Raw genomic sequence first — 21,557 nt, 5'->3', positions numbered from 1 at the left:
AGAATAAATAACACTGCAGGATTGCAGTGGAGAGACGGGACCAGATTAAACTTGCTGCCCTTGCACTACCCAGACTATGGATCTCTCACACACACACGATAAACTGTACTTTATTTACTTAAAACAGGCTTTCCTGGAACAGAGCACAATAATAATATTAGAAATAATAGGCCCCGCTTACACCGAGTGAACCACAGGAGTCTGTATGTTAAGCAGAATATTAGTAACGCATACAGACTATGAATACAACTGAATAGTTGTGAATGCATTTTACGCTCGTGCATTCACAACTATTAAAACCAGCTCCATTAAGAAAAACAAGGTAGATAAGAGAGCGTGACCAGTATGTGTACACTGTTCTTCATCAAGTAAACATTAAATGCAATACAGAAGTTTTCTTTTTGTTTTTTGTCTCTGTCCATTTTCTCAATTCTTTCTCATCTTCTCCCATATGGAAAAGATATTTATAAATCTTATCAAGTTTGTATCTGTCTTGTGTGAAACTTGTATGAAAAGCAGACAAGAGTGAAAACAGACATAAGAAACCTTGAAAAATTATATAAATGAAACTTGTATGTTTTGGATACTTACTAATACAATATATGAAAGTAATGAGAAAGTGGCCACTTTCATGAGTAAATCATATAAACCTTACATGATTTGCTATATGAAGCAAGCCAAAGCCGATGCAAGTTTTTCCTATTTCTTTTCCATTTGAGCTTATCAACAAAAAAATGTATGATCGCAACTTTAGCTCATATTTCAAACAATATTTCTTGTGCTGGTAAATTTAGGGTCATCACAGCAGATCATCTGCTTCAAGCTGATTCTATCCTTTGCATCCTCCAAGGTCACACCAACCCTCTGTGTGCTCTTCTTCATTACATCCATGAATCTTCTGTGGTCTTCCTCCTCTCTGACAGTTGTGTCTCGTCTCTCTAACTTTTGTCTCCAAGGTGGAAAAACTGATGAGTCCCTCTGATATGTTAATTTCTAATCCTGTCCATTCTGGTCACTCCCCAATAAAAATCTTAACATCGTCAACTATGCTACCTCCAGCTCAGCCTAATTTTTAAGCCATATTTCGCACCAGGCTTCACTACCATCTTGCAAACCTTCCTTTTCACTCTTGCCATAAACCTCAGCTCAGAGGCAATCCCACCCTAACGTTCAACCCTCCATCATGTCCCTAAACAGGATCACTTCTGGCTCAGAGAAACCATCATGATGGTGGCCTTAAGGCTTTAACATGGGGAGTGCCAAAATGAATGTAATCTTTTATTTACAGCGTGTCTGGACTGGGTGAATGTCCCTCTCCCTCCTCTGTCCAACCAGAAATGTGTATGCAGACTCACTTAAGCCTGCATAAGCCAGCTTAACTAAGAGCTATAGTTGGGTGAATGAAAGCGAAATTGTTTTGTTTTTTTAAATCAATAAATAAACTTCTAGACCTCTTGAAAGTACAGAAACAAACAAGGAAACTAGTTCCACAGAAGAAAGACCTGACAGCTAAAACATGTTTCCTATTCCACTAACATCCCTTCCCCCTCAGGTAACCTGCACCCTGAGGGGGAAGTGCTCTGTTAGAACAAGGTACTATGCGATCTTTAAGACAAGACAAGGCCTGATTGTTCAAGATTTCGTATGTGAGGAGGTTTTTAAACTGGATTCTTGAATTAACAGTTAGCCAAATAACACACTGAAGGAAAACTCCTAAAAATGGCTTCATGGATAAAGAAAGTTGGGTATCATCCGTCTAGTGATGAAAGTGTTTGAAGTTTTCTTTCTAACAGGATCATCAAAGGGAAGCACGTGTAATTTTACAAGCAACAGTCCAGAGAGCGTAACTCCATGGAACGTTTTGTGCAACTCCCATTTACATCTATAAACTGTAATCTTTTTGACAGATATGATTCAAACCGTTTCTACTAATCTCTGTTTAAATGTGAGATGCCCTAACTTTACAGAAGGCTTTGGGGGGGGGGGTTTGTTTTGTTTTTAAAAAAATAGCATTTGGAAAAAGAAAAAAAAAAGAAAAGAAAGAAAAAAAAAAACACCCAACCTTTTTTCCAGACCAGAGAAAGATCTAAATCAGGGGTGTCAAACTCCAGGCCTCGAGTCCTGCACGGTTTTAGATCTCACCCTATGTCAACGCACCTGATTCAAATGATAAGTTCATTACCAGGCTTCTGGAGAACTTCAAGACATGTTGGGGAGGTCATTCAGCCATTTAAATCAGCCGTGTTAGATCAAGGACACATCTAAAACCTGCAGGACACCAGCCCTCGAGGCCTGGAGTTCGACAACTGTGCTCTAAATGGAGTGCAATCCCAGTTCCACCTACAATTTTATAAATTTAAACGCTTTATGATCTCAGTAAGTACGGCTCTCATCTTTAATTACACCTAGCTACCCAATTGAATTTGGAGTAGCTGGTATTTTTATTATGGCTATTGGAACAGCATTGTACCAGTGAGTCTAGGAGAAACCACCCAAACCGTTGTCCTTAACACTTACCTCAAGTACAAACACCTCAGTGTGGATTTCCTCAATACTGTACCTCTCAAACTCTCTTCATTTTCCCACAGCTTGGCTGAAAACACTTACATATAAACACATGCATGTTCAGAACACTGCTGGAGATTAGAAACATTTGTGAAACCCAAGTTTTTAATCTTGTTTTTAGACCCTTGTTTGGTTTGTAGGCACCACTTGCCCTGAAGGCCTCCCATGAGGTCTGTGTCGCAACCTGCTGTATTCATCACAAAAAACAAAGACAATTCTATTTCTATTTAAATAAAAAACCCTTAGGGGTTTTATGAGCACCCCCAAGGTTTATGAATAAATATCAGCAATCTGACATTACAGTTATTTTCAGCTGGACGCAGCACTGATGACTAATTAGCAACTGCTAGCATACTAGCACCAGGATGGTTGTGACAGAAAGATTTCCTGTGGTGTCCCAGGAGTTCATGGGCCGAGTCACTTATTTGGGGTCAGTGAATAAAAACAGTCTGTTTTGTAAATCTTGGCCACAACATGTTTTTAAATGGAGGATTTCCTGTGGCATTAAACTACAAGCTCATTGGCTAATGACTCAATCAAGCGATGCACCTTCACAGTTAGACCCGCCCTTCTTCACGTATGATTTTGTACACACTCGACTGCACAGGTGGAAATATCGAGGCCTTTATGACATGACAGCTATGTTTTTAACACCCACAGACAATATAAATGTTTAAAATAGCTTAACCAATAAGAGTCCCCCCATTATTTCTTTTGTAAATAATACTCATCATCATGGATAAACTGCATTTTCTTTGCCAATTATCATCAATTAGGACCAATAATATTCAGCTTTCGCCCGACCACTTTCAGACCACAGTATCAGCAGATATCATTGGAAGTACCTCGAAGTTGTCTTCAGCATTACCTCCTGACCCCTTTTCAAATTAAGTAGCAGTGACATTGCCCGTTTTTAAACAGGGAAATTATGAAGACAGAGCCATATCAGCAATCTTATGGTTGTTCCTGAAAGCAAGCCAGAATATACTATTCTTAAGTCATGATTCTATGATCAGTTACTTTTTATATTCTATTCTGTTACCAATTTGCCTTGGATATTAGTCGTTTCCATGCGTTGCTCCATAATAGATGCCTCATGGCGTCATTTAAAGGTTTAAAGGGTGCCTACTGGGACATCAGTGACTAATGTACCCATAAAGCAGGAATCACTTAGCAGTCTTAAGCACAGTGGCTTCTTTTAACTGTGTCTGGAGCAGACGAGTCAATGTCAGACAGTGAGAAAGGTGTTATTACTAGTTGGTGAACACAAATGAGAGAACATGACAGTGAGTCTTCCTCATACACTTCCATGGTCAAAGTGGATGCCACTATGACTACACAGAGCAATGAATCCATGACAGAAGAGACACGATGGCTATAGAGCAGCTACAACATGGTAAACATCTGTTGTATCCACAGTCTATTTAACAAATTAAAGTACTACAACACCTGACTCCAGGATGGTTTTGAAACATTTCCACAACATTTAATTTGCGCTTTTTTCCTTGTTTGCTTTTTTTGTGAAATAAAGAAAAAATATATATCAAGAAAACAAAAAAAGTTATTCCTACAAACAGACATTTTTCCCCCCTCAGCACTCCTACTAACTCAAATTCCAATAGTTGTGACACTGGAAGCAATGCATAAATGTGTCAGTCTTTCTTTCCTTGACTGATAAAAAGGGGGTGTGGGCAGGGGTGTGTGTGTTGGGGCAATGATATGTTGGAGGTCATACACATTGAACAGACGAGGAGAGAGGCGTACCGGCCCCTTCTCCCTCGCCTTGTCATTGAAGTCTACTTGTGACAGTCTCACAGTCTCAAAGGGAGGTTGGGAGGAGCGTCAGGCAAAGGAAACAAAGATGTAAACTAGGACGTTGCCGGTCCGGCACAGCTTTTCTTTTCCCGCTAGCCAGCTGGCTGCATCCTGGGTCATTGGTCTTTACTGGTTCATTCTCCAAATCTTCCTCCAACTGCACCAAAGCAATCTGGCTCAACAAATGCCTGACTGGCAAGAAGCTGCTGCAATTTATTCTGATTTTTAAAAAAAAACCTTCTGGGTGCAGAAAACATGAGCAGCAGCAGAAAGTGCATTTCATATTTTAGGCTGACAGGGCTGAAATGTTCTAGCTTCTCTCTGACTGTGCGATCCGTCACCTTCCATGTTGGGTACAAGAAACAATCAAATCTTCCACAAGTCCCTAAAGAGACATGGCAAGCAGCTAGCAGCTATTTGGCAACCACAGACCAACAAAAGCCAAAATTTGGTGGCAGCCAAAAATAACTCTAACAAGAATAAAGCTGACTACTATGACAGGGCCGTAATTACAGATCGATGTGGATGAGTGAACTGCTGTAAGTTTATCATCTCCTGACCATCTATTACTACTACCACCACTGTAAGTGTCGTACAGTTCACGCACTGATCAGAAACCCTTTCATATCGAGCTGGAGCCGTTTACAGTGGTGACAAACATGTTCTTCTGGAATGGGAAGAACCCTACAGGATCAAACAGGTCATCAGCTCAAATACAGATTTGCCTTAAAACTCTGATTTAAAAACATGAATTTCAATGTGTGAACTTCATGCTAAATTCAGTTGTATAACACGAAATAAAGACTGGACCAAAAAAAAAATCTTCCTGCAACTCCTCTAATGGTGTCTTGTTGAATTTTTGTATTCACTTTGGACGGTGGCAATGCCACAATGAAGACAGAGCTGGAAATGTCCTGTGCAGACACAGCATCCTACTGCTGCTCGTCAAAGCATCCGATTCCTCAAGTTTTATTTTCCTGTGATTTTCCTCAAGATATTAAATCCATCTAAGACACCTACTGTTTTTAGAAGGTGTGAGTCGGTAATCTGAACAGTTCTACTGCTTCTTAATATGAAAAACAGGAAGTAGAATAAAGTGGTATTATGCAAAGATGAGGTAAGTTAGCATCCCAACTTATCCCATCTGCAACACCAATATTTCAGCTACTCATTCTTTCAGAGTCCGTGGGTAAGTAGGACTCTAACCCTAACAGCACGCGCAGCCACACTGAATGGCACACAGGAGCATTTACTGAAAAGCCCCAACCATTCAGTCGCTCTTTTCCATTAACCCGAGGGCATCTTCAAGTTTCCTGTTCAGATATTAACCACAGTGAGTCATCTTATAAGGCCTAGTAACATTTACGCATCACTTATATCATCACACAAGTCTCAGTGTAGTCACATTTACTGATAGAAACACACACGGTTACAACTCTGAACGTCCTAAACAGCAGCGCGCACACAAAAAGGAGACTCGCTTCTGACTGACAACAGCAGAGACCCAAACATTTAGAAATGGGGTCAAATTCCACCAGAATTAGTGCTGGCTACACGTGCGGGCAACGCTGTGTACATATTGTGGATTTGTCTGAATAAGACGCTGAACAACATTAACGGAAAGGTAACCTGTCTGAATTGGAGAATGCCATCATTTTAAAAGACTGGGGATGTCAACAAACAGCAACTTATAGCAGACACTGAGACGCTCCGTTATCATGACTCAGCATGGAAGGTGATAGAGCAACACCAATGCTTCCAAGCAGAACTCTGAGGGTCAGCCTGTCCAAGCCACGAAAAAAACAAAACAACAAAACACAAAAAAAATATTTCTACTCCTCTGGGTGCCAAGACTTGTAGATGGCTTCAGTTTGTGATCCATCCTCCTCCGCCTAAACCCAAACTGCATGAGTAGGAGTAAGCAAGATGCCATTTGTTTAATGATTTGAGGGGGCTGTTTCATTCGGCACAGCTCAGTCTCTGGGGAAGTGTGGAGGGAACATGGCTGGATCCAGTATGAAAATCTAAGGTGGCACCTGTAGAGACGCAGTGATGATGATCATGATAACAGTGTCCTACTGCACAAGTGAAAAGCTTCAGCATCACTGGTGAGGAAGTGTGGAGAACCACGGGAGCGGACCGATGTTGGTATCTGACAACAAGCGGATTCTTGAGGAAAGACAAACACTCGCAGGGTCATGACATCTAAATAATGAGCTATAAAGAGAAAATAAGGGAGGTGGAGGGATTGAAATACATATCGAAGGAGGGTGGAAACCCAGGGAGGTCAGATGATAAACTGCTGTGCATCTCAGATGATACAGTCCCAGTGAGGGAGGGGGAAAAGGAAGGCTTCGGCTTTCGGAAAGACAAGAGTCTGGACGGAAACGAGAGTTTTCAACGGTTCATCTAGCGATGATTCAACAGAGCAGAAAGAGGGTGTCGAACAAAAAGGAATCTCCAGCACAGAGCTGGTTTTGGTATACTGGTTTTGGCTGCAGTTGGTGATCAATCTGGGTTGGGGAGGGGAAGGGGGATTCTTCTCATGCGGGGGCATAGGAGGTCTTTGCGAGGTCTTCGTCTTAACTGCCATAATGCATGGTGTTGCTAGGGATGACCATAGGTGAGGCCATGGAGATGGCAGCGCCCCCCATGGTGAACTGGTTGGTGACAGGATAGTAAGTACCGCTGCTACTGGGGCCGGACTGACCCGTAGTGGCTCCTGAATTGGAAACAAAGCATAACAGTCAACGTTCACACTGAGAAGACTTGGACAGTAAACTTGTGTTTGTGGACCAGTGGGCTTACCCTGGACAATTCCTGTGCTCATGATTGAGCCCATCCTGGAGTGGGTATGATTTACAATCCCTGTGTTCACTGTGACCAATCAGAGATGAAAGCACTGTTAAAACCAAGTAGCATCGGGAGTGACAAACCATTTCACCAGAGCAATAAACGCATGCCACATCAGCTGCTTTACAAAAATCTGCAGTAATTTGGGTCCCATCACAGACTATAAGCTGTATTCTGATGTAAACATCAGAAATATCACTAAAATCAAAAGCTAAACTATAACTGAGTACTTTCAAACGTTTTCAAACTAAAAGCCCTTTGATGTTGCTCAGAGGAGCCGAAACAACAGAGTGGGGTTAAAAAAATAAATTAAAAAAACAGCATTAAAAGAGTTAAGTGTGATTTGATGAGCTTGAATGTCAGTGTTTTGAGGACTAAAGATGCACTCCAGTAACAGTAAAATGATGATTTTCAGATGAGATTCATACCCAGGGGGATGAGGTTGTTGTGAGACACTGACGGGCCGCTGCCGATGACTGTGCTGAGGTCATAAGCTGCGGGCATCCCTGAAGAAAGAGGCAGCAAAGAAACCCAAAAAACAGCATTTACTATAAACCGTCAAAAACAAACAAACAAAAAAAACACTCTTTGGGGTTGGTTCCTGAACACATCCAGAGTGGAAGTGATCTTAAAATGTGATGCCGGAGTTGGTAAGCAGTTAGTGATGCACCATGGCAGGAAGTCCTTCTACTGCAGGGCCGCACTGTACATTTGGAAGTTTAACTTTTCAGACAGGATGTTGTTGCTGTTCATTCCTCATAAATATTTTAGAACAAACTGTTTTAAACTAACATTCAACCTTTAAAAACAAACAAACAGTCTATTAGCATATGTTGCTAGTTTAGCTGTAACCTAGCATTTCCTCTTGTATCTGCACAGTTACAGCTGGAAAAGCTGGTGCTGACTACAAGGCGTAACTCTGGACTTCAATCTAGCTGCAGGGCAAAGTGAGTCACACCTGGCTATGTCCATCATTATATACAGTCTTCTTCCCAGGTTCTCAGAAACTTGAGCTAATAAAGCTATAGAATAGATGTGCATGAAATTTCAGGCATGTGTACTATAATAAATTCATGCAGACTGGTTTTTACACTGGCTCATGTTTGAACTGATTTAGTCTTTCCTGTTTCTACATTGGAGTTTTGCTACTAAAGCGGACGTTTGTGGAACCGCTTCACTTACTTCCAAGAAGCCCAGAGAAGAGGACAAATCTGAAGAACCGCTGCAGCTACACTACTATACAGAACAACTTCATCGCTTGACCATCGTGTTTCAGCTGCTGGTCTTCATCGCTGTCATCATGATTAGTGAGCACCATCCAATGCATTTAATTCTCAGTCCTGCTTTGTTCTAACAGGTAACTATATTTGTTGTTCTTTGGTCTCTGTGTGGCAGCACGGTGGTCTTTCTGTTTGCAGTTTGTTCTCCCCGTGTTCGCGTGGTTTCTCTCTGGCTTCCTCCCACAGTCCAAAGATATGCAGTTAATGGGGTTAGGTTAATTGGCCTAAATTGCCCAGGTGTGCCTGTGAGTGCGAGTGATTGTCTGTCTCTCTGTATTAGCCCTGCGACAGACTACCTGTCCAGTGTGTACTCTGCCTCTGCTCTAAGACAGCTGGGATATGGAGAATGGACATACCACGCCATGTCTGAAGTATTTACTTAATCTAGCAGTGTCTGAGTGTGTTCACCTGATACAGCCATCCCCTGACTCATGTTGTAGGCTGCCCCTGTGTTCCACATGTTCTCAGACGGGGAGGTGTAGTGTGAGCCAGGAGGGGGGTTGGGGGTAGTGCCTGTGTACCTGCACATAGATAAAAATAGATATAAGAAGTTAGAGAAGACTGTTCACCGACACCAGACACTGTGTCAATAGTGCAAAGCAGATTGGCTGTGTTTGCTGTGGTCAGGATAAACTCACCTGAAAAAGGGGTTCTTCAAGTCCAGGAGGTTGCTGGACTTTGATCCTGTCTGGTCCACCTGGGCAACAATACTGATGTCGTAGCTTTGTCTGTTAAGAAGTAAATATTGAGACTAATTATCATCAGAATAACATGATTAGCATGCAAGCAAGGTTCCTGGAGTGGCCACTTAAGGCACGCTCCCATGTTGATGCCCAACTTCAGCTAGGAAATGAACAGGTTTCCAAAACACGACAACAGGGTTTGCTGTGACGTCAAAGCTTATGCTACAGATTTGGGTGAATGAAACTGTAGTTTTCTTGCATTAATTCTAACATACCTCTTGTTGGCCACCAGCAGCGCAGTGCCGGACAAAGTGTCCCCAGCCTTGGTGAAAAGAGGAGACTGCAGGAGACAGCGCACCTGGTACCAGTGAGTGAGAGGCTCTGTGGGTGCTGTGGATAGCCACACTGTCATCCTACAGGAACACAAATAGATTGATGTTTAAGGACAAATCTGGCGCACGTCAAAACTTCTTTAGCTTCAACACACTCACGCAGACTTCCTGACTTACACTGATCCAATAAAAGCCACGTCAAACCAGAAAGCCAGGCCGTGCACCAGGCCCGAATGCATCATGTGGAACTTAAAGGGAATCTCTATCCTGAAAGCAAAACCATTTATCATTTATTAGTAGACACTCCTAAAGTAATCACAGACACACATTAAACTGGACACACACCTGTAAAGATCCTCTTCTTTGGCCTCCAGGAAGTTGACTGTGTATTTGACTGACTTGGCCATCAGAATACGGATATCAAACGTGTCCTGTGGGGGGAAAGAAATCTGCTTTCACACAACTCTAATTTCTACAAAACACTGCGCCCACAAAAAGCCAATTAAGAAGTCGATATTACCGTCAGATCGCTTTGCTCGTTTGTTCAATTCTGATCTTAAAATCCTGCACATGCATGCATGCATTACTTACCACAATTGGCTGGCGGAAATACTCGTCCACTGCTGCCCCCCGCAGGGCAGAGAGGTCTACACCGTGGAAGGAGGGCTGGTACCTGAGGGGACAGGAAGAAGTGTAGATTCCCACTTTTAGATTGCTTGATTCCTGCCTCAGCAATAAAAATGGCTCACCAACACACTTGACCCTGCAGGAGTCTTAGTGTATTTTAAAATGAAGCTGAATTCTGAGTCATAAAAAGCACACGCACCAATGCACATGCCAATGAATGTAAGTAAACAAGAGCAATAAAAATCAAATCATTAGCTCATTTTGGGCAGCGAGTACTCCTGCAAGCCCAACATGACATCATCATTTAAAAAACAAAATCAACAACAAAAACCAAGTACATTTTGTATTTAGGGACACACCTCTCCAAGGATCTACTGCTTCTTAAACAGCCGAAACCGGTTTGACGTCAACTCGACAACATTAGCATCGACTCTGATTGCGTCCTACACTCACTCGTGCCTACTGTTATCACGCTAGTTTGCATGACTCATACCTCTGAGTGCGATAAACACCTTTGCACGCTGCTGAAGCACCAACTCCCTCGCTGATGCAAACGGTCAAACTAGCCCCGAAAAGATGATTAAGATTTCGAACGTAATGACCAACATTTTGAACAATACTCCGCTCTCATAACAGAAACAAATGAATAGTTAAACTGCCAGCAGAGAAGAAAGAAGAAAACTGCCTTTACTTGGAGCTCAGATGCATGAAGGAGTTTCTCAATTTGATAAGGCATTAAAAAGACATTCATGCATAGAAAAGCTTTCTAACCAAATGAATCCGATGAAGAAAACAATGACGCTGACCCAGAGAACCTCCTTCGTTCCCTCCCTCGTTCTGTTCTTACCAGAAGTTGGCTTTGGTGAACTGCTCCATGTACAGCTGCTCATCTGTGAAGGGGGCCAGGTGGACATCTCCAATAGTGGGGAACATTTTACCTGAAACACCCGCACCGATGAAGACAGTAAGCAAAACTCGTGTTCACGTATCTTCCACCACAGTGCAAGATTCTTCTAAACTGACATCAAATGATTTGGAACACCAAAGCCTGTGGATATCTGACAACATGCAGAACTCGCCAGAAGCAGCTACTGTCACTAATCTGTGGCTGCCTGCAGTCTCAGCCTCCATTCTAACATTTCAAGTACATCTCTTGTTCTTCCAAGACTCACCATTAGGTTTGAGGAACTTCTTAGCATGCAGGTAGCTCTCCAGCATGCGCTCATTGAACAGCATGTAACCCATGGGCTCTGAAATGATGATGTCAACTTGCTCCGGCAGCGTCACCTCCTCTACTTTGCCCGGAATGACGGCCACACGCTCCCCCAGACGGTTGCTGTTCACCAGCACCTGCAGCACAACACAACAAACACATCATCATTCAAAAAGCTGGATTTAGCTTGTCTGATCTAAAGTTAATGTGGACTGTCCAGACAGCCAGAGCTCACAGCTGTTACATTTTCAGCAACAGCGAGATTCCCACAGCTCAAACAACATCACCTGAATTTAAAACATTTAGTATAGTGTTTAGAATGGATCGTAAACAGTGAGAGGCTGTGCATCCAGTGAAAGCATAATCAGAGGTAGGTCACTGATCTCAGCATGAATCTGTGTGTGTACCTCGGCGTGCTGTGCCATGGTGCTGGCCTCTACAGCGTACACCTTCCTAGCTCCAGCTTGAGCTGCAAAGAAAGAGAGGATTCCCGAGCCACAACCCACATCCAGCACCACCTGGAGAAAAGACAGCACACAGTCACAGCTGCAGGACAACACTTTAGTCTGTACTTAATGTAAACCAGCTGTTTTCAAACATCTGTCAGCCTTATCAAATAGCACATATTCAGCTCGCTACCTTGTCCTTAAAGTCAGTGTGGTTCTGGAGAATAGCCCGCTGGTAAGTCCCTGTCCGAACATAGTCCTGCATCATGTTCTGTTGCTGGGAGAGGTAGCCATAAAACTGCAGAAACACAAACACAAGCACGCTCATGAGTTTGGACTTTTGGCACTTTGACTTGAGCTCAATTTGCAGTTTTAAAAAAAGAGAAACAAAGTTAATCTTCTTTAAGTTTCTTAAAAAAAAGATAAGTAAATAAAAGGACCAGCTCAGACATAAAGCACCCAAGTTTGTGCTGGGATCTGTAAACAACCAAACCAAGCGGCTTCTCAACAGATGGATGCTTGCAGGTAGAAGTGCTACAGAGCCCTTTTAACTCCTCCTGGAGCTGACTTGCAGCTACTTTTAAACACAAAGTAGTTCAGATGGTGCCCAAAAAAACAGAAGCAGGCTTCATTCTGACTGAATATTCCTGTAATGAGCAGTCTATAAATACTCAGCCAAGAACAAAGTAAGCGTCATTACTGCAGTGTGTTTAAAAGGAAATGTGGATTCAAATTAGTCAGGAGATAATTCAAGAGTCCCAAAATTATGTGAGAGTGTGTGAGAGTGTGTGACAGTCACCTGGAAATACTGTACAGCAGAGGACTCCTCTGTTCTTTCACTGAAGACAGATTGCTCTCCAAGATGCCCACGACAGTTCTTCAGCACGTTATAAAAAGACTGAAAGTCTGAAGCGAAGCACAAACACACCGTAAGTTGGTTTTGTTGAGCTACACTGCAGTTTAATCCTTTTTCTCTTCCTGTGCTGTCAGCTGTAAACAGTTTGGTTTTCTGTCCTCTCGTGCTGGGAAACAATATTAAATCATGTGCAACAACTGCAGCTTAGGTGTAACAAATACATGATTAAATAATTAAGTAATTCAATATCACAGTTTTAAGATTTAAGTTCGCATTTCACAAGCATAGATCATTTTTTTAAACTGCCATGTCCCACATACCTTGGTGTGTGTCTGCATTAATCATGAGTGGGTCTACCTCCTCCTCAGTGCACACAGTATTAGCATTTTTAACACATATCATGGAAAATGCACCAATACTGATGCATCCAACAATCACAACATTTCCTTCTTTTTCTGCTTCATTTGTGCATTTAGACGACTTTTTGTTCACAGAACACAGAAATCTCAATTAATCGCGCGCCTTGAGGCAGCTGTTGTGATTTGGCGCTATATAAATAAAATTGAATTAAATCTCAATTTATTCCCAAATAAAATAAAATTAATAAATAAACAAAAACCACTTCATTTTTTCAGCATCTGTCAGCTTGATGGCAGTGGCTGCTATTTTTCCAATGTCATCAGATTTGTGGCAGTAGTGAGAAGGGGCATATGCACAGGCACACGTGAGCATGTGTGCGTCCAAACGGAGGTATAGAAATACATTAAATATAATCTTTGCCAACAGCACCCCGTTCATCTGAACATGTATCTGTCAGAGTATAGCCAATCACAAGCACAGATGAGTGTACTGCCTGTGGGAAAAATGTGAAGCTGTTAAATCCATAAAGCAGGTTGAAAGTAACAGCTGCTGACAACGCAGCCCTGTGTGAGTGTGTGCGTGTACATGTTTAGACAGCTTAGTGAGGACAGAAAATGGGCGTGCAGCTATATTAGTGGGGACCAACAGTCACTTATGGGGACAAACTGCCCTTCCCTGTGAGTTTGAAAACATTTTTGAGGCTCAAAATGTGGTTTTAGTGTCAGGGTTACAGTTAGGTTATGGTTACGTTTAGGCTGAGGGTTAGGACTAGGCATTCATTTTCATGGTTGGGGTTAAAGTAAGCAGCTAGGGAAAGCATGATGTCAATGAGATGTCCTCACTGAGATATAAAAACATGTATGTGTGTGTGTCTATAGTAGTATTATAAAAATGTGTGTTTTAAGCGTTTGACTAAGACTGATAAAGACCTCCAATATCAACAAAGATTAGCCTGTTTGAAGCGTGGAAAGAAACCTGGCAAAAATACTGACTAATTAAGTTAACTTGATATGAATATCGCAACGAATGAAATGTGGGACAATCGGATCTGATGAGTATTTCATTAAAAGGCATCTTTAGTTTTTATTCTTTCAGTTGCAGACTGGGGGGTGTTTAAGGGTTTGAGTAACAAATAAAAATAAAGAGAATCCAAACCAAGGCTTTGTCTACGTACACATCTGACATGAGGTCAGCAAGGACAGTATAGTTGTCCTGCTTTAGGATCATATATTAATGTTTACAGAAAAATATACTTGTTGTAAAACTGTTTGCAGAAAAAATAAATAAAACAGGGAATAAATTTGGGTGTAAGAATCTACACTTATGCTCATCAGAGAAACAGACACTCTCCTACACTCCCTGCAGAGGTCTGAGGAGCTTTCCAGGAATGGTGACACAATTTTCATTTAACAGATAAACAAACACTATTTTAACTAATAACACTCAAATGACTGCACTGCTCCTGAACACACCGTTGACTCAGTGCAAACTGTAAACAGTGTCCTGCAGGTGATAAAAGCAGGCTGTCATGAGATGAGTATTTGACTTTGTTGTTAACAAGCTGCACCACACCCCAGAAACAGCTCACCATCATCAGCTCCATAAAACTCCAGACACAAAAAACCCTTTCAGAGAGTTGACATATTCTTGGCTCCAAACTTGTATAAAATGCAACGTGTAACAGTCTTACTGTGGTGGGGTGAACGGTGCTTATATTGCACGTTTCTACTCTACTACAAGCTTCATTCACTTACTCACACTCACGCACTTTTTTTTCCTATTACTAAGCATTGCAGTGAGGACAGCTCAGGGTTCAGTATTGTGCCCGAGGACATTTTCACATGCCAACTGGAGCAGCCTGGGATCAACCTACCAACTTTCCAACTGGTAGACAACCCGCTGTACCTCCTGAGCCACAGCTGCCTGTGTGTTTACCTGTAGGTGAGGAGAACTGCAGCAGCACACTGTTACAGCCCAATGTGATGATGAATGACTGCTTCCCCACGCGACTGCACTCGGTCTCCCTGGAAACCGAACATTTGAACACGCTCGCCTCGTCTCCTAGAAAGAAAGGGAGAGAGAACAGAAAGAGTTTATACTTATCTTTACCAAAATATAAACAAGCAGCGAGGTGATGCTGCTTAAACTCTGCTGGTGGTTAAAAGCAGCGAGGGCTGAGATCACAGCATGTGAGTGCCAGAGTGCTGAAGGAGGGTAGCAGAAGAAAGCACAATGACCACAGCTGATATCCCAAATGTCTCATGTTATTAATGACCAGGAGGCCTGTACCACATATCATCTGGGATAATACCAATGTAGATTTTTACGCTGTATAAATAAGTCCGATATGATTGCTATAACAATGGCATATATTTATGTTCCCTAGTGTGGCAATCACAGGCACGTCTGAGAGCAAGAGACACATGTCAGTCTCTGACAACTTAGGAAGGTTATGAAGGAGGAGATGCTAGTAGTTGGATACGTGCCACCTAAATGTAAACAATGACTCCACCAAGTGTCTATGACATTTGTATACACCACATAAAAACAATCACAACAATAAGACAATATGTAGCACAATATGCATCTCAGGGATGATTTCGGGGACACCAATTTGTCAACCTGTGCGCAGCTCATGTTCACAAATTTGAAATAAAGGATTGTTCATCAAAAACAGGTCCAAACTAACGGGGACAATAGTCATTGTAGTGTTTAGGACAAGATTTGCTCTCTTACACCATTTAATGAAAGATTCAGGAACTGGACAGTGCTCATCCTCTCTATCGTATAAGAAGCCCACTAAAGCCAATCGAGAGGGCAGCAAAAATTCTCCTGCCACAGCTGATGAAAAGTCAACAAAGAAATAAATAAATCTTAGCACGACTCCTGATGAGTATGTACTACATGCAGCAAAGTTAATATAGCATCTTCCACCCCATGCTGTGTCACTGCTATTGCACTATAATGCTGGTGTTGGCACCTTGTCTCAGTAGGTTCACACTTAAAATGATTGGAAAAGGAGGATAGAAGAGACCTGGACACAGTGCAGTCTTAGTTTCCTTAGTCCGGCTCAAACAGGCTGCAAGAAGATCTCTGCAAGAGCTGAAATTTACTGATTTGCGTATATTTGTATGTGTACACAAAACAACCGGAACACAAGTCGGAACTACCTTGTTGACATCATTGTTAAAATGCAACGTTTTACCTGTATCCAACTGCTGGGTCTAAACTCAGACCCCGCTGTATCCAGGACTTATTCCCGTGAAAGAAAAACAAGGCAACAGCGATCGATCGTTTCACTTGCAAGGGAGGCCTCGTTGATGTCTACCACGAAATGCCCCCAAATCCGGCCTCCTCTCGCTGCCTTTTATTGAGAAACAGTTCACACAAAACACATCACAGCAAAGCAACGCCCACATGGTTCTAAGACAAGGCATTGTATGTATATGTGTGAACTTCTGTAAGAGTGTGTGTGTGTGTGTGTGTGTGTGTGTGTGTGTGTGTGTGTGTGTGTGTGTGTGAGAGACCTCCTGCTGACCAAAGGGTCATAAAAGCACAAGAAACAAATCTTCCAGACAGGGTGTATCTGCAATAAGACACTACAGCCCCCCCACCCAGAACCTCGAGAATCTGGGAAGGGGGACAGTGGAATTCCTTTCATCAGAGTTGGCAAGCATAAAAAATGACAACATTTAACAATTCACTCTAACACCAACACTTTATTGACAATGTCTAAAGAGACTAGAAAAAAACAAAACTGAGACTAGCTCTCCTGGTTGCGTGTAGCCATCTGTGGGCTGATAAGGGAGGAAGTGTGAGCTTGAGCTGCCTTTGGTTTTGTTAACGTTATAGAGCTCTCAGGATGTGCTCCTAGATGCACAGGTTAAATTAACTGGTGCATCCTAAGAACACCCAATGATTTCTATTAAGAAATTCCTTCTGAGCTTTTGTTTCAGTTGTCAAAAAGTTGATTTTACTTACTCTTTACCACTGAGGTCAAAGTGGACGATAAAGGTGTTTCTAGAATATTGCTTTCTTGTTGCTGGGCTGGCATTCTGCCTCAGTCCATTTATAGTCTGTCTTTAGAGTTTATCAGGACTAAAAGTGTCTGATAAAGGTGTGAAGACTCCTGTAATGTGTTTACTGTTACAGAGGAAATACACGACCAAGACAAAAAACTATTTTAAAAATCAGAACATACTCCATCAATATAGCAACATAATACGCTCATACTCTACTATAACTGACTAAAGTTCATTATGACCATTTTTCATTTCATTTATTTCATACTGAGAGCGCTTAGTCTTTTATTTTAGCCTCAGGGTACAGTCAGCCTGCACCCTCATGGGCCTCGAGTCAAAACATCAGACTGGAAGAGCCCAATACATTTCTTTCAGTTTCTCAGTCGTCTATCCTGTCAGGTAACTGAGCAGAACGAAAAGCAACTGCTTTGCTATGAAACAGTGGTTTAGTGCAATGGCATATTTTGCTCTTTGCAAGAATGAACGATTGCATGCTGACAACAGCAGAAAGGATACCAGGACACCGAAGCATAAACTTCTATTTTCTGAGGTTTCACATTCACATTTCATTATGAAAAACAGGCCATGTAATAAAAGTCAGGAGGAAGGAAAAAACTGTATAGGGAAGTTCCACAGAATCGTTTCTGTAAAAGTGCCCAATGCAAATATTCCTCCAGGGCCAAACAGCAGGCCCAGTGTGAACTCATAAAGCAGGCGGAGCTAATCCAGCATCTATTAAAGGATTGAGACCGACACTTCAGATTTAGAGACATGCATCTTCTGGGAGAAAAGCCAGCCAAGCATGTCGGTGAGTTCTCTTCTCAACCACTTAGACTACAAAACAAATGATAAGATACCTTTTTAAAAATGTGAGAAATTACCCGTCTCAGTACAAAGACAGATGATCCAGGCAGTCCACTGACCAACTGTAGGGGATCAATGGATCACACAGTTCCTATATTGTGAACAAAAGTGTCGATTCTGATCATTTTTGAAATGTCACACATTCAGTCACCTGAAATTGAGGTGACGCAGTGCACTTGTGATGTCATTAAGGCTTTTTTTTTACGAGCTGGCTTCTGCTAGCCATGACCTACATCTTTACGATCCAGGCAACTTCCCATTAAATGACAACATAAGATAGCAAAGCCCATTTTCTACTAGTACCTACTCAACTACTGTCATTTTCTAGTACCACCTAATGAGTTTGGGGTCACACAGCAACATGACTGAAATTCCTGTGAAATCATTTGCATGTAACACAAACAAAGCAACAATGGACCACACCAAGGCGATGGTACACCTGCTGCTCAGTCTATGGCTTTGTGTCAGACCACAGTGTTGGTTGTTGTCCAGCCGTTTCCCTCATTGCCAGGTTTCAAAAATGGCGGTTTGATTTTTGTGAAGGAGTCACTCTCATGATGCCATTGACTGGCCAATCGGTTGACCCCGGCCGTGCAGGTAGTTGAAAGACAAAAAAAAGCAACTGCTACCCAATGCAAAAGTCGAGCCATGTAGGTACTAGTAGGAACAGCAATTTCAATAAGGCGGCCTCTGTTACATAAACATATGAAGGAGCTCAAGTTCTATAACTTTCACACCGTCCTGCTAACATTTCTCCACTGTTACCTTCATCAATTCAGTGAAAGAAATGAGCCTTCTGTTCTGACAATATCTGGAACTCGCACAAAATGATTGTGCGCAGCTGTCGTCTGTGAGCAGAATTAACGTTGCTTAGTTTTCACTAAGCTGCTTCCTCTCTAGGTCTCCTCTTACTGCCTCACCCACAGTGAGCCTGCACCTGCTCAGCTGTGATGAGTGTGATGATTGTTTATGGGGCTTTACGTCATGGATACATGAACCTGACTGGACAGGAAATGACAATACACAATATGCACATCACTGCATGGTCAGCCAGTCAGACTGCACATCCAGTGTCTATATCTATCTATCTATATTTTTTTTTTCATCTATATGGACTTTCAGACTAGCATGAAAGTTAAAGGTTTCTAATTATGACATTTTAAATATATCATTTGAGACAGCAGTCTAAAAAAGTGCAATATTCTTATGTATTTCAGTAAAGCATGAACACTGGACACAGACCTCCCCTCTAAAACATCTTACAGGGATTGTAAGGCTTACTGCAGCACAAGAGACACTTCACTAACAAGTCCTCTGAAAAGTCTTTGGTTGTTCCCCTGTAATGGTGCATTCATGTGGTGCTAAAATTACAGGGAAAAATCTGCTTCACATCTCCAAAAACTGGCATGAATTCCTACCTAAGTCCAAAAAAAAAAAAAAACCCCATCTTGGAAAGATTGTTGGAGTTTTGGTACAGGAGCTCCCGAGCTGTCACACACAAAGAGACGACAGATGTTTTATTAATGGTGCTAATGTGTGTATCAAATGACATTTTTATAACAATTAAGTGGTTATATTTCATTAGGCTTTTTCCATTATTTACTAATATTTAATATTTCCACATAGTGACCTGAATTTGTTATACGAGTTTGTTTTTGTAACGCTTTCCAAGTCAAAGACAAATCAAGTGCTTTTTACATTTAAACTTAAATCACGTGAACCCAGCAAAGAGGGCAGAAGACTTCACCATACAGGAAATCCAAGCATCGGAGGAGCACATGAGTGCAGGGTCTCCAGCAGAGACGAGCCTGCTGGAGAGGATTGGTAAAGCGCCCTTCTTTCCAACCAAACCCCCAGATGTCGTTCTTTCAAAGCTGGTAGACTTCAGACCTGGCCCATTAGTAATGTAAGTGACATCACTTGTGGAAATTTACTAGACTACACACAGCTCCGGAAAGGTCTGCGTTACCCACACAGCAATACTGCCCAACAATTTGAAACAGACTGTGTGTAAAATCAATGACATAAGTTATTTGCGGCAAACCTCGTTAGTTTGTATAACTTGTGTTCTCTGAAAATCATTTTTAGAAGAAAGCTCTACGGTCTGATATTATACACTGAAACCTGGGCGCAGAGTTGTGCTTCTCTTGAACTTGAGCGTGTGAAGCAGAAGGCGAGTCCAGCGCGGCCGTTTCTTTTCAGCGGGACATCCCATTCAACAGAAAAGCCGCGGAGGAGCGGAGCGGCTCTGCTGCTGCCTCCACACGGGAGGGAAGGAGGCGGCGGGACCCGGCTATTGTTCCAGCGAGAACAAAGATAAACGCATAAGTAATGAGGGCCCGGTTTCGTCTTGGCACCTTAAACATTACGAACTTATACCAGCACACAGAGTGCAAGTTTTACAAGGGAACGTGCTGATGGCTAAAATAAAGAGCAGCGATGACGGCGAGTCGTCCCAAGGATTACAACACATCGGAGCGGGTCAGGAGTGATGCCCTCTGCTCTGGGCTCCAAAACAATCGGGAAGGCTAGTCCACGAGCTAAACACTCGAACCCGTCCATCGGGTGTCTCTAGACAACACAAAGTCTATTCGTTTACATATTAATATATTGAACATATTTGTGAGACAAAATACACGTTGGTGAGATAGGAGGGGGAAAACAGGGAGAAAACACAAAAAGCAAATGTGCGGGACGTTGGCGCATCACCGCTGAGGCCAGGCTAGTGGCATTGTTTAACTAGCATTAAAGTACACATTACTTAGCTACCCTGCTTACTGATGCGCTTAAGCTACGTTGCATGTGTTACGTTATACGTTTCCCGTGGTCTTCAAAGCACTGAACTCGTGGGAATGGCGAGAGCTTAAAGTTAGCAACATTAAAACACCTACGGGACGGTGATAAAACGGGGTTTTAAGAGCTTCCTCGTGACAAGCAGAAGGTGGCGACGTGGTCTCTCAAGATGCGTTAGCTTCTCGGCTACTAACGCTGGCAGTTTAGCCTGTAAGCATTAACGCTGCAATAGCATTAGCGGCGCGGCAGTTGAGTCAGGCCGACCATCTGCGGCAAATGCGGAAAAGGGTCAACTCACCATTGGAGAGATTGAGGAGGGCAGCATCTTGTGATGTCTTCACTTCTAACCGCAGCGGCTGCTGCTCTGAGTGCCGCTGTATATCTCCATTCGCGTCTCCAATGGAGAGAAGCCGCACGCCACGGAATACCGAGACCGCCATCTTCGCTCTGGAAGTAGAGACAGATCTGTGGCGCTCACATCCAACCAAGCACTGCTCTCTGCTGGAGGCACACTGGGCACCAACGCGATAAGCCTTTGCAACAGTGCCACCTGGCGGCTAGAAATGGGCATTGCGTAAACACCATCGCGCAATACGGCATGTGAAATCAAATTTTATCATGGAGATTAAAATATATCTATTATTGACGATTTAAAAAAAACAAACAAACCTTAAAAACCAAACGAAAACTGTACTTCTGCCCGACACCCACAGCTGGCTATTTGTTTTTAGGGTCTCTTTATCGCCATGTTACACAAGAGCAAACACGGTATCTCACCCCCCCTAACCACCATCGTCACCACCTGCACCCCCTCTCACTCACACACAGACACACGCCGTAATAGTAAA

General features: G+C 42.5%; 1 protein-coding gene across 1 annotated transcript; it reads right to left on the bottom strand.

Moving 5' to 3' along the window:
* Positions 1-3,796: 3,796 nt before the first annotated feature.
* carm1 (coactivator-associated arginine methyltransferase 1) lies at positions 3,797-21,209 on the bottom strand. The gene is made up of 16 exons (XM_080906174.1): positions 21,008-21,209; positions 14,966-15,091; positions 12,614-12,720; positions 12,008-12,112; positions 11,776-11,886; positions 11,328-11,505; positions 11,003-11,093; positions 10,120-10,201; positions 9,874-9,959; positions 9,706-9,795; positions 9,472-9,609; positions 9,152-9,241; positions 8,922-9,034; positions 7,662-7,739; positions 7,189-7,257; positions 3,797-7,102 (listed from the first exon to the last, which is right to left on the bottom strand). Exons 1-16 carry the CDS (start codon positions 21,147-21,149, stop codon positions 6,963-6,965), a joined length of 1,746 nt encoding a protein of 581 aa, XP_080762300.1. The 5' UTR covers positions 21,150-21,209; the 3' UTR covers positions 3,797-6,962.
* Between the last annotated feature and the right edge of the window lie 348 nt (positions 21,210-21,557).

Source organism: Rhamphochromis sp. 'chilingali' (genome assembly GCF_963969265.1).
Source record: "Rhamphochromis sp. 'chilingali' genome assembly, chromosome: 15".
Lineage (NCBI taxonomy): Eukaryota > Metazoa > Chordata > Actinopteri > Cichliformes > Cichlidae > Rhamphochromis > Rhamphochromis sp. 'chilingali'.
The sequence above is the reverse complement of the archived record's forward strand: the minus strand, read 5'-3'. Positions and strand labels throughout refer to the sequence as shown.

Excerpts from the sequence above, each read along its gene's own strand:
- carm1 (XM_080906174.1), bottom strand. The coding sequence starts at position 21,149 with ATGGCGGTCTCGGTATTCCGTGGCGTGCGGCTTCTCTCCATTGGAGAC. Across the intron at positions 12,113-12,613 it reads CTGCTGTACAGTATTTCCAG|TTTTATGGCTACCTCTCCCA; the intron begins GTGACTGTCACA and ends GTGTTTCTGCAG. Across the intron at positions 9,960-10,119 it reads ATTTCCGCCAGCCAATTGTG|GACACGTTTGATATCCGTAT; the intron begins GTAAGTAATGCA and ends TTCCCCCCACAG.